Source organism: Hermetia illucens, chromosome 5 (genome assembly GCF_905115235.1).
Source record: "Hermetia illucens chromosome 5, iHerIll2.2.curated.20191125, whole genome shotgun sequence".
Classification (NCBI taxonomy): domain Eukaryota; kingdom Metazoa; phylum Arthropoda; class Insecta; order Diptera; family Stratiomyidae; genus Hermetia; species Hermetia illucens.
This window is the reverse complement of record NC_051853.1, coordinates 65467663-65481622: the sequence shown is the minus strand read 5'-3', so window position 1 is coordinate 65481622 and position 13960 is coordinate 65467663. Positions and strand designations below refer to the sequence as shown.

Below are 13960 nucleotides of genomic sequence, written 5' to 3'. Positions count from 1 at the left end.
GTTTCGACGTCTAGTAGGCGACGTCTCCTGATGAGCTCAACGCAGTCTGTCCTGCTCTACGGCGCAGAGGTATGGACTGGCGCTCTTAGCAAGGAGGTATATCGTAAACGCCTCGCGCAAGTACAGAGACGGGGAGCTTTGCGGGTGGCGTCTGCGTACCGCACTGTCTCTGAACCGGCCGTGATGGTGATCGCCGTTGCCCTTCTTGCTAGGGAGCGTCAGGCCATATATAAGCGCAAGGGAGGTGGTTGTTCGCGAAGAACGGCAACACACTCTAGACGAGTGGCAGCTCTTGTGGCAAAATGAAACTAGAGGCAGATGGACTGCTCGGCTCATCGGCAACTTAGATGCGTGGCTGAATCGGAAACATGGTGAGACTGACTATTTCCTTACCCAATTTTTAAGTGGGCATGGAAGTTTTCAGTCTTACCTGCACAAGATTGGAAAGGCACGTTCTCCGGATTGTGTGTTTTGCAATAGAATTATGGACGACGCCCACCACACTTTTTTTCTTGTGAAGGTGGGATGGGGTTCGTCAGCAGCTCTATTTAAACACTGGGGATCTCTCTCTAGACAACATTGTCGAAGAGATGCTGAGGACTGCTGACAGTTGGAGCCGTGTTGCCCATTACGTTCGGGCCTTTCTCGTTGCTAAGAAGATAGAACTCGGCCGGTGGAGGAGCCGGATGGCAGGGGGTTCCTTGAACTGACAGTTCCCTTCCTACTCTCCCCTCCCGTTGGTGAAAGGAATCCCCTGATTTGAAAGCTCCGCAAGGCGGGAGAGTTCAGCGACTAGCCCGAAGTAATGTGGCAAACGGTTCCAGGCTAGCTTTCTGACGATGGGGAGGTGTTTAGTTGGTAGTCCGACGACGTACCGAACCGGGAGTCCAACACTTTGTGAGTAAATGCATTCACCTACCCTACCCCAAACAAAAAAAAGTGAAGCAGCAAATTTGGTGGAAGTCTAACTATTATTAACAAAGTTACAGTAGGTCAAAGTTGCTTTTTTCCCGTCAAATCACTACTTCCCAAAAGATATGAGAGATATTATTACCACATCGAATTGAATATTGGGTATATTTAACGTATGCACACTACGAGTTATTTAGAGATGGAACCGTCGTGAACCCAAGTATTCTTACTTAAAAAAAACAAAGAATCACTTCATACCTGAAGCGCCGAACTTTGGTTTTAGACGTGTTTAATAATTTAAGACAGTTTTAGCTGCTAGAGGTACAGGATTTTTAAAAGTATTTCACAACAAAATCCTAAAAAAAATTCGCAATAAAAAACTAAAAACTTTTGCTATCAGATCATTGAACTCAAAATGATATTTTAGAGCTTAGTCAACTAACGACCAAACATGTACTTATATGTAATAATGCTTTCTTTTAAAACATCAAATGTCGCCTATCCTAAGTATATAAACCATGTTACCAGGGAATCACCATCCTATTTTTAGTAATGCCCACGTGATTGTCAATTCCTTCCCGATTTCTTGAAACTGGTGAAGCCTTCCCTCATCCACGTACTTTCGATGACAGTCTACTTGTCCATAAGCAAAATAATGACCATATATCAGCAAATCTAACTATTTTTGTCAAATGCTTTCCTTTCTAATAGCTGCAACCAGACTACCTGGGAATTCTCACAGGTAACTGTGCGCAACATCAAAACTTATTAATATGCGTTGAAGAACCTGACGCTACCCAACATTATGTTATATTTATACTTATCATGAAGTTCAATCGACATTATTGAATTACCTATTCAATATTCAAATGTCTGGCTATTGGCGCACGATGGCGACCACCGCTATATACACGAGCATGCCACTGGAAGCGCACGACGCCGGTCTCGAAAAAAATAATAAAAAGTAAACAATAATTGTTTCGTGGACACATATAAATAAACAATAAGAACACTTGATGTGTAATTGAAAATTTTTACTGAAACATCCGTGCAATGAGTGATTTATTTTGATTTATTTGATTAAGGGGCTTCGTCGATATCCGATCCACCAATTTTTTGAACGTGATATGCGTACAGGATGTATATATTTTGCTGTGTATAGTTTTTATTAATATGATATCTGAAGAAGGGATAATTACAATTAATAAGTTAATCAATTTCATCACATATTCGTGGAATTCTTATTACACTGTAATTTGTACGGTAATTCCGCTTGAGAGCTAATAAAACTACTGAAGTGGTGCTTACGCTCTAAAATAATTCGCTTTCTAAAATATGTTTCACTTGCCATGTGTGGATCAAACATAAAACAACCATTTCCAAACTAAATAGGATGCAAACCCAAAAAGGCCACCAAACCACCATAATTTTACTTCCACTTTGTGGAGATGGTGCATGCGGTCTTTTATTTGTAATTTTCCAGCGATCGGCTGTTTTCTTTTCTCTCTGTTTATTTTAGTTTGATAAGATTGTTTACTTGTTTTCTTTAAGTTTATTCTGTACTTTTCTTTCAGATTTCTTTTTTTCGGGAACAATGACGGCAGATGAGTTTCCACATTCTGCTGCAATTTTCGCTGCAGTATGCGCCTGCATCTTTACAGTCGTCGGCGGCTTAGGTGAGTACCGCTTTCGGTCTTCTTAAAATGTTTCTTGTTTGATATCATAAATTTCAAATATTATGGGAGCATCATGACTTGATGTTTATTTAATTATGCTCGCGGGTGCTCTCTAATAAAAGTGTTTTTATAATCAAACAGAGACAATTGGTTTATGCTACTTTTGATCGAATTAAATAGCTGAACACTTTTGTTTATTCTGATTTCCTGAAGAACTTATGAATAGAAAGAGAACTTCCGACAAAGTCTGTGTTTACATATTTTGTTAACATTTGGCCGTTTTATAATTATTTTATTTAGTATTAGATTGAGTATTTTAAATCCTTTTTCACAAACACCGTACATATTTTATATAGAAATTGTTAATTTCGTCACCGTGAATTATTTTATATGAACGAAATATTTTAGATTGGAAGATGCTACTTGATTTATGCTAACAGTCTTAAAGCCACCTTACACGATCCGTTTCCCAGCAATCTCAATCTACCATAAGTCGACCCCACCACTCCAAGCTGAGAATTTAATTTGAAAATTTGAATAATTTTCACCAATTTCATCAGTCATTGTACTTACAAAATCAATCAGACTGATGCCAGATAAATGGAAACCTGATCCTATATCTGATATTCCAGGGCATTCACGATTAGGGACATTGATGTCTTTTTTGCAGGTACAGTTGACTATTTTGTTAGCTGGGGATACTCAATTTAACTAGTGTATCTTTAATCTAACCAATGCGGGCCAGATTAAAAATACCTTTTTAGGTCCAACATAACCATTGCCAGCCCTTACACCGTGAATTACGTCCACAATCATTGCTAGCGTATCCACCGTAGAACGGGCTCCCTGAAACCGATATCGCCGCTTTGATGCCTCCTGTCTTCTCGACTAATGGGAAGATGTTTGTGTTTATCTTACGGGTTCCAATAATATACCCACCTGCTCCTCTATTCGATCGGTTCAATTCCATTTTGATGGAAATGTGACGAAATGCTTTTATCCGGGACTGCGACAACCAGCATTATTTCCTGTTTCAATGCGTAGCCTGCATTTTGATTTTGTTGTTGTGATTTTCGACCTTGTTGTTGTCTAAACGGACTCAAAGTTATAGTCAGTATTATCGTTATTGTTATTGTTTGACCAGTACGATTTGATGTTGTTCGTTCTTTGGTCTTTGGGGCTGACATTGCCACCATGTACTTCGTCTTGGTTTCATTTATGTGCAGCCGGAGATCTCGCGTCGCTTGCTCGATCTGAATGAAAATAGACTGTACATCTCAGGTTGTTCTTCCCATAACGTCAATATCGTCGGCGCAGGCTAATAATTGGGTGCACTCGAAGAGGATTATGCATCTTGCATTGACATCTGCGTCACGAATCACTCTCTCCAAGCCAGGTTAAAGAAAATGCACGATAGGCATCTCCTTGTCATAGACGCGTATTGATGTTGAATGGTCTCGAGGGTGATCCTGTAGCTTTTATCTGGTCTCGCAAATTGGTCAGGGTCAGCTTAGTCAGTCTTTTCCATTTCGTCGGGATGCCGAATTCGCTCTGTGGATTGTGTCTTTAATTTGTTTCCACGATTCTTCCACATTTGTAATGGTTGGTAAACACATAAGTGAGATCATTGCTTCTTTGTTCTCACGAAATTGCCACCATTTAATGCGCGGCGGGCCAGTGCGTTCCTCACGTTGTTCTACAGGTGTTGAAGGATGTTGAAGTGCGATGGTTTCATAGCGAAACGGCTTTGCAATCAGTGACGGTGGTAATCGTTTGTCGATTTGCGTTTTACTGTTCCCGTTACAAAATGTAGGAAGATGAGACAATCGTTTGATGAACCATGTATTCATAAGTACAAGGTCATGGGTGTCTGCAAAATCGATTATACACTTGCCACCCTCATTACGTGCTCCAAATCCCTTTCCCCCATGGCACCTGTTACCGTCTGTCTTTTCACCTACATGACCATTAAGGCCACCAGCAATGATGATATAGTCATCAGCAGGCATGTTGCAGATCTTTGCATCGAGAAGTTATCAGAAGGCATCTTTCTCGGCATTGGGTCGACCTGTCTGTGGTGCGTATGCGGTGAACAAGGGAAAAGTGCGTTCAACTGATATGATAGTGAGCTTCATAAGTCGGTTACCAAATCGTTCGACTTCTTTAAAGGCATCACGGAAACCCTCTGAGATGGCAATGCGAACACCGTATTAAGTGTGTGGACTACCAAAATAATGAAGTTTATAGCCATTTTTACGGCGTTCGCGTTCAGTATCGCAGCTTTTGGCACCAAACCATCTTACAGAGCGCAGATATCAATGCGTCTTTTGCGAGTTACTCGGTCTTTCCAGTTAGAGTGCCAATATTGCAGACACGTATTTGTTTTGCTCGGGCTAACTTACTTATGCCCTGACGCCGTCCATGCGTCTAGAACCCTTGCTTATTGCTCGACAGGACCGGGGCCCGTTTTGCCGCGTCGACTGAGGTGGAAGCCCTACCATTTTTTCGAGGCTTGTTAGTCGAGATAACCGAAAGTGCATATGAAGTAAGAAAGGTTGGTTTACTGCGGGTTTTGAGATGGAGACACACACTGTCCGAAGAGAATATTGGTAGAAATGGCAGGTTAAATGTGCCATTTTATAAATAAGATATGTGACGCGACAATGTCGCGATGGTGTTTGCCCCGCATCAGGAAACCGGCCAATTAGTGGAGCCAGAAAATCTTTACATAAAGATAATTGTATTTGCTGGCCAGGAGGCATTACCAAAAGACAAGTGGGAAGCTAGAACATCAGGAGCTGGAGGAAGAATACCGCGATTTCCGGAACAGCCTTAATAAGGCTACCTTGATTCTAATGCGAACCCGTTGGGCGCGACCTGCAAGTTTGTAATGAGACAATATACGCGAACAAAAGTCACCACAAGTAACTGCGACTTTTGTTGAAAATAATTACAACTTTGTTTTTGTAGCACGGGGAGAAGAGAAATCCATTGAGTGCTGAGGAGAAACCCCGGGAAATCTGCGGATATATTGAAAATAGGAAGGCTTCTTCGAGAAAATTCCGAACGAAGCTTCCATGACCTAAACAACAGGATATTATCTGAATTTCTGCAATTTTGACGGCCTAACGATAAAATATTAAACTCCCGGAAGGATACTCTATTTTTCGCTGTGACAGGGAATGGGCTGCATCACGTGAGTTCACTGGCGGTGGAGCCTTAATTACAATTACAATTAAACATTAAACATCTGTCCCCCTTATGATTGTGTTTCTCTATGTGCGTCCCTGTACAATTCTGTTCCGTTTATTGTATCTTGTGAATACTTCCCCGTGTGCTTGTCCCTCTACCTTTGCGGTAATTTAAATTTCCCATTGGTCAACTAGCATAAGCATTCAAGATTTCTAATCTCTTCCGATTCTTTCCTACTACCTTCTTATTTATGATTATTTGCTCTGCGTTGTAAATTACAATAACACCACTGAAATTTCTTGGTCTCCACCTCCGACCTCTTACTTTCCAACCTGCCCGCGCGGTATCTCTTCATATTTTCTTGTACATCCCCGTATATCAAAATCAAGGCTCATTATCCAGCCATTGAATTTTAAGTGGAATTCTATCGGTCCAACTCCCACCCTGTGTGAAAATAACCGAAGTTTAACTTCCGCAAATCCAACTTCGACTACTTAGTTTTACATCAATTAACTGTAATCGAATATTAACTAACTTAAAACGTGATCAAGATCTTTGCATTTTTAACAACATTCTTTCCGATCTCCTTTCCTGTTACGTCCGTTCTTCTTCTGTATGTTTGCACTCTTATCCAACTTGGTTCACCATGAAAATTCATGAGAAACATTCGCCTGCAAAACGCACTATAGTCGAAATTTCTGGCTTCGAAAAATATCATTAACTTTGCTGATTTCAAGACTATGCGTTCTTTTGTGTAATATATGATTTAAATAGCACTGAAGCGATAATTGACGCTATTAGAGCACTCTAGTTCGCGGTGTTTTGAAATTGTTTTAGTCCCCCACGTAACACCACCCAATCTTTCCCCACTTCCATTAATTTTATTGGCCCCACTGCCAATTTCTCACAACAATCATATGATTTACTCTGTTCTTACTTCTCTTACGCGTCTACATCCTCGCCTCGAGTCCCTTCTAGGCTACTTCTAGGTGCAGGCTGTTTTGAGTCGCTCACCGTCGCTCATTGATAAACTGGACACCAATATCGCTCCTGATTCTGATGGGCTTTCTAACCTCTAACCTTTCTAACTGCAAGCAATACATCTGCCTCCTTCTATGCATAACTTCCACCAAGAGCTTCGAAGAATGATATTTTCCTCATCTTTGAAAAGAGGACCTTATTATCCCTATTCTCAACGCAGACTCTGTTCTAGTTGTGGAATACCGCTCCACATCACTCCTCTCCTCTTGTTTGAAAATGCTTGAAAGATACGTCAATGACTATTTAACTGTATATTTCGGACATTTCATAGCGAAAGAGTAGCATGACATTTTGAAACATCCGCCTATTGCTTCGTTGCAAAATATCCTAATTCACTGCAGACAATCTACTCCTCTTTCGTCGCCATTATCAATCGCGCTTCCAAAGGTTTTATCCTATGTTCCTCTTCCAACTTAACCTCAATACAGCCCTCCTTAGCGCCGTTCAACTCCCACGTAAGAAACATCCTTAAATATTGCTCGGTAACTTGATTTCCCTTCCGCAAGTGTGGCCGGCTTGCTATTGAAGCTGTTCAAGCCAAATTGACTCGATCCCTCTTTCTTAAAAAGAACTTTTACCATGTGGACTATCCGAACTCTCAATCTCCTTTATCTGCAACAACGTCGCACCTTCCTTGGTATATGTACCTTTTTAAGCTCGGCAATTGACTGGTGAACAGTGCTACTTCCTCGGATATGATCTTCCGTATTATTTCCCCTATCATACGTAGCGCGGACATTTTCAAAGTTCATGTCACAGATCTTGACAACTATCTTACTCCCCGATCCCAAGATTATCTCGGTACTAAAACTTGATTCCTTTGATTCCGTCTCCGCTCTTAGTTTTATATGTAAATTAAGCTTTTTTCCTGCTCCTTCCTCTGAGGACAATACGTAATTAGAAATTCATTTTTCTGTTTATTATTCCTTACAGTAAATTATTAACTAAAAATCATGGTTGCGAACGATCAAACTGCATCTTGCCAACGAAAAAACATAGAGTTCCTGTCGTTTAAACTTAATCTCACGATCTTTTTATGACACAGATTGATTTTGTGAGCACAATTAGAGCCCCGTGGTGGCAAGCAACAACGGTATCAGTCTATACTGAGTGCAGGACTCAGCCTCTATTCTGGGAGAAATAGGGAGTACGATACCCGAGTTCAAATGCAACTCCACGTTTGAGGCATGAAGGTCTCTTGTCCGCTTGTACGTGACCGCAACCCCCATGAAACTCTTAGTAAGGGGCCACCACTACAACCGAGCTGAAAGTACATGACGTAGGAATTCTCTTGACATGCAAATTCAGAAGGCTATCCCAGTTGTCTTGGTTTTAGTATACTCCTGGTAAGATTTCGTGATCGAAGCCACTTTAGATGAGTCCCCGTGCAAACTCGGCCCTGATTGCCCTTATTAAGCCTTGAAGCATTCGCCTACGGTATCACTGCCAGCAAACCAAAGTGAGATGCTCGAAAACTCCTCCAAAATGCTTACAGTGCTTTTGTTCATTTTCTGATGCAGTTAAAATATCGATGATGGATGCTTAATAAAAATTTAATCTTCGAAGAGTTTAATAGGTGTACTTTTAAAACGTTTCCGCTCAAATAGATTGAATGATTCAGGTTTCAGTACGGTTCGAATTTGTGTGCAGGAAACAAAAAGCAAGACAGGCTTTTACATGCACGGTTCAGTTTAATCTTTGACCTCACATTGAGTGGTGTTCAAAGTTGTCTAGTTTTATTTGAGTAAAATAAGCAGTTTATCGAATAGGAACCGTGTATGTATGAAAGGGTTTCATTTACTAAATCAAATAATATATGTGTGAAACGAATCTTACTATATTGCCTAAAATATATATGGAACAATATTGTTTTACCAATTTTAGGTACCAACACAAGTTTCTTCCACTCCCATAAGTCTGAGAAAATCTCCTCTGCAATGGATGCTCTGCACTACTTGACCAACTTGACTTTCGTTTTCTTTACCACGAGTTTAAATGTTTTCCAGCATAAATTAAGTTTTCTGCTGGGAAGTGTATATCACCTCAAGGTTAAATACCACTTTTTTCTGTAGAAAGCTCTCTCTGTGCGGCTATCTAATTTGACTACACTCTCATGAAAGATTGCTAGATCATTGTCTTCACAGGGTAGCTTGACAATTTTCTCATTTGTGGCCTTGCAGATTTCCTACGGGCTCACTCCATAGCTGGAATAAGATTACCTGGTGGTCGCTGTGAGGATAATTCTTAATAAAGTTTTAAGACAAGTTGTGCATCAGCGTAGTGCCACTGAATGTCAACCACAAAACGGAGCCAGGCCTTTCCCTTCAGTAAGGGTTGGTAACAATTTAATTTCCCAGTACCATTGCCAACTGCGCAAAACCTAACGATGAACTGGACTTCTTTGGGTTTTTGCTGATCATTTAAGGGAAGCAGGTAGACATATATATGCTGTCTACCATAGGTAACAAGAAGTTCCTTTTCCCAATCCCATCCAGCTTGATCGCTGGCCTCATGTCTCCTGTCATGTCTTATGTCTCCACGAATCAAAAATTAATTTTCTTCGAAGGAGATAGACTTAAGTTCTGTCGCTCTCCTTGCCAGTGTGCCCTTTCATCATCATCACCGCCCCCACAACTGGTATCCGGTCTACGCCTGCCTTAATAACGAAGGTTTTGCGCCCCCTAAAAGCTGTCTGGCGTCCTGGCCTACTAGTTCGTTCCATCTCAGGAAGGGTCTGCCTCGCCTTCTTTTTCTACCATAGATATGGCCCTTATAGACTTTTCGGGCTGAATCATCCTCATCCATGCGGATTAAGTGACCCGCCCACCGCAACCTATTGAACCGGATTTTATCCACAACCAGACAGTCGTGGTATCGCTCATAGATTTCGTCGCTATGTAGGCTACGGAATTGCCCATCCTCATGTAGGGGCCAAAAATTCTTCGGAGGAAGATCATTGTCTTGTACAGTAAGAACTTTGACCCTATGGTGAGATGTTTCGAGCGAAACAGCTTTCGTAAGCTGAAATAGGCAGCCAACAACCCTGCGCGGATTTCATCGTCGTAGCTGTTATCGATTGTAATTTTCGACCCTAGATAGGAGAAATTATCAACGATCTCCAAGTTTTAGTCTCCTATCTTTACTCTTCCCGTTTGACCAGTGCGACTTGATGTTGTTGGTTGGTTGGTTTTTGGAGCTGACGTTGCCACCATATATTTTGTCTTGCCTTGCCTTCATTAATATGTAGCCCAAGATCTCGCACCGCCTGCTCGATCTGGGCCAGGTCAAAGAAGACGCATGGTAGGGCATCCCCTTGTCTTAGACCGTTGTTAATGTTGAGTGATCTTGAGAGTGATCCTGCTGCTTTTATCTGACCTCGCATATTGGTCAGAGCCAGCCTAGTCAGTATTATCAATTTCGTCTGGATACTGAATTCTCCCATGGCTGTGTAGAATTTTACCCTCGCTATACTATCATAGGGGGCATTAAAGTCGATGAACAGATGGTGCAACAGTTTTTTTATCGCTTGCCGCCCTTTATTCCCCAATTTCCGCATTGTACGGACCGATCAAGACCGTTTCGCCTGTTGTGTGAAGCGTCCCGTCTATATTACCAAAGTAATCATCTAGCTGGGAATAGAGACTTTATTATTCCAAGCCCCCAAGAAAACTCCGTTGTCTGTCCTAAAGAACACAATTTCCGAACTCCGACTTTGTGGTTGTGGGGATAACATCCTAACCACTTAAAAATCGTTAGGTGTTGAAAATTCACATCAGTCACATCGTCAGTTCACATTCTTTCATGTTAAATATAATCTACACAGAGTGTCACCTCTAAATTGTCTTATTTTAAGTTCGGTTCACTTTTGCCTCAACAAAATCTTCCTGCTTGTCATATAACCTCATTAGGCTATTTTTCTAGAAAGCTCGTATAAGGCAATGACTGCTCCGCAAGCGCATCTAGTTTATGAATATCTGCTGACCTCATTCAAGATATTTTTTTAGTCTCGTTATATAATATTGTTTACTCATCAAGCCTTCCTATTCTGTGCATCGCTACATTAAACACCTTTGAAGTTGACTTTGAATATTTAATTTTTGCCCACGAGTGTTACCTCTCAAATTGTATAATAGATACACACCCAATTCAGAATACTCCTTTCTATTAACATTCCAATTTTCTTTCCAGGAAACATAATAACAATAGGAGCACTTTTGAAATGTCCGAAAATGCGAGGTCACGCCACGACTGCATTTGTGCTTTCGCTCTGTATCTCAGATCTCTTATTTTGTACGTTCAGTTTACCATTAACTGCGATACGGTACTTCAGAAAGGTGAGTATGTTCCCTACAACTTTTAATTATCAAGTCCATGTCGATAATATAAATATTTATTCATAGCACTCATGCTGGAACTACAATTAGTATTAACACATAAATATTTATTTCAGGCCTGGACGCTAGGAGATACCTTATGCAAAATATTTCCAGTCATCTTTTATGGGAATGTGGCGGTGTCGTTGCTTAGTATGGTCGGAATTACGTTGAACCGGTGAGTAGTGCCAGCCAATTGTATATTAATAGCTGTAGTGTTTTCTCACATGCCGATTATAAATCTAAAATTAATTGCTATTCCATAGTTTTATCCATTGAGATGCTCTTTTTTGATAAAATGTATTATTTGTTTTCATATCTATTGGAACTGTAGATTTGATTCAGTTTGTTCAGATGTTTAAGGTTGATTTTGGAGATGATGAGGAGGTTCTGCTTTTCTAGACGAAAAATACATTAATTTTTTTTAATATCTGGTTTATTTTCGAAGTTACTTAGTAAAACTATTAATGTGAGCATTATTCGTGGGCTAAAGATACTATTGGATCTGTTTTACTTCTCTCGAGTATTCATTTTAAATATCAATTGCAGGTACATACTGATCGCTTGGCATGGGCTTTATTCGAAAATATACAAACCGTTGTATATTATATTTCAAATCATTTGTTTTTGGCTAATCGCCTTTTTTATGATGGTAAGACATTTCGATTTTCTGTTGTATTTCCCTTTTCATTACCCGAATTATCATTCTAGCTGCCTCCATTAATTGGCATTTGGGGCGAGATGGGCTTAGACGAGCAAACATTCTCCTGTACAATTCTCTCAAAAGATGGAAAGTCAATGAAAAAATTCTTGTTTCTTATCGGATTTTTAGTTCCCTGTCTGGTTATCATCATTTCGTACAGCTGCATTTATATAACTGTGAAACGACAGAAGACAAAACTTGAAGCCCATAGGTTTGTGATCTATACATTTTTAATTTTTGCCAAATTCAAATATTTGGATATATTCGTTTTAGGTGTCTGAAAACAAAAGAAAGTGCATTAATAGCGAGACGGCATCGAGAAGACAACAGGCTCACCATTATGATGTTGACAATTTTCATTTGCTTTATACTTTGTTTTTTGCCCCTAATGTTGGTTAACGTCATAGACGAGCACAACACCTTATCCCCTTGGCTTCATACTTTCGCCTCGATAATGGCTTGGGCATCCAGTGTCATAAATCCCTTCATATATGCTGCAAGCAATCGAAATTACAGGTAGGAGTAGTTTCCAACATTAACGTTAATTAATATAACGCCTCACATTCTGGAAAATAGAATCTTACAATTTTTCTTAAAATTTTAGGATAGCATACTATAAAATATTTACCCTCATAAAGTGTTGGGGAGATCCGGCAACGCCAATGCCAAGCAAAAGCTACCAAGGCAGTAAAAACTCAAAAGATCCTTCAGGTGGGATGCGAAGTACCCCATTATTCGACTCAAATGATATTCAAAAAATCCAGAAAAACAATGCTATAGGTTACTCAGCATAAGATTTAGACGATTTAGTCAAGTAGCGTAGTTTAATATTAAGCAGAACAACAACGGTGTTACTTAAGACAGTCCGGGAGGAAAGTTGCTTTTCGAATACTAGAACTGATTTAGTGTCATAAGTTCATGTTGTAGCATTAGTTCCTTAAATAATACTGTCAGATAAAAATTAAAAGACATACATTTACTTCTATAAAATAAGTGCCAAAGCAAAGGACCAAAATGATTAGCATAAGTTTATAGTGATAATTATTGCCAATAAATCTGTAAATAATTTTCATATACACTGTCTTTTACAAGCAAATAAATTATTGTCATTTTCCAACTTAATTTAAATATTTGCATTTCTAATCCGCAACTTACTGACTCAGGATGCTATTATCGATCATTGCTTGATGTGCGAGTGTAATGCATTTAAATTCCAACATCATGACAAAGCTCACGGGGCTTACGTCGTGGGCTTATGTTGTGGGCTAACATAATGTGATACTACCAATTACAAGCAGGAAGAAAATCAATCATGCATATAACAAACAAGTCTTTCAATGACCCAATCAAGCAAAATTTTGCTTTGCAATATGCGAGCGAGAGATCTGCTTATAAAGGGGGAATAAATTCTGCCATGTCTAAATCCTCTAATTTACAAAAAATTATTTCATACTCCTATGTGATGTGTCAAAGGGTATTATAGGTCCCAGGGCGAAACGTGGATTGGTTCCCACGATAGAGCATAAAATCTGGGAAACGCCTGCTGAACCAACACCAACAGCTCTACTACCAAACCACATCTCCACCTCCACGTGGTGACCGCTGGGAGCTCTTTCTTAATGAAAAGCTGCAGACGGAGAAGGATTAAGGCGAGTCTCCTGCGTCTAAAAACGGGACAAATTATACCAACTGGTCCTCCAGGTTGGAGGTTGGCTAGAGCTGACAACCCTACACGGAAAACAACTTGTTACGAAGCCACAACATGAGCCTCGGGCTGGATGGATAATACAACGACGAACCCGGCAACGACAAAGGAATAACGATTTGGGCATTTTCTCATGGAAGGTGCGCTCCCTGTACAGAGATGAAGCTGCTGAGCAGCTGGCCGATACCCTGTTCCAATATAAGCGCTACAGAAAATGCGTTGGACAGGGACCGGTTTCCTGGAGAAGAGTCACTACACTATATATTATAGTGGCCATCCAGTAAACCATGTGGTCGGAGTAGGTTTCTTAGTCAGCCAAAAAATGAAACCTGCTGTAATCGGCTTTGAAAACGTAAGC

At 40.3% G+C, this 13960-nt stretch overlaps 1 protein-coding gene across 1 annotated transcript in view; it reads left to right on the top strand.

The window, feature by feature from the left end:
• The window catches only part of LOC119658060 (protein trapped in endoderm-1), a 40008-nt gene extending 26989 nt beyond the window's left edge, over positions 1 to 13019 (top strand). Inside the window, exons 2-8 of the mRNA XM_038065313.1 lie at positions 2487 to 2588; positions 11010 to 11155; positions 11272 to 11372; positions 11744 to 11846; positions 11906 to 12108; positions 12171 to 12413; positions 12502 to 13019. Coding sequence (XP_037921241.1) covers positions 2507 to 2588; positions 11010 to 11155; positions 11272 to 11372; positions 11744 to 11846; positions 11906 to 12108; positions 12171 to 12413; positions 12502 to 12691 — 1068 coding nt within the window. The 5' untranslated portion in view covers positions 2487 to 2506 and the 3' untranslated portion in view covers positions 12692 to 13019. The remainder of the gene's footprint in view (positions 1 to 2486; positions 2589 to 11009; positions 11156 to 11271; positions 11373 to 11743; positions 11847 to 11905; positions 12109 to 12170; positions 12414 to 12501) is intronic.
• The last annotated feature ends 941 nt before the right edge of the window (positions 13020 to 13960 follow it).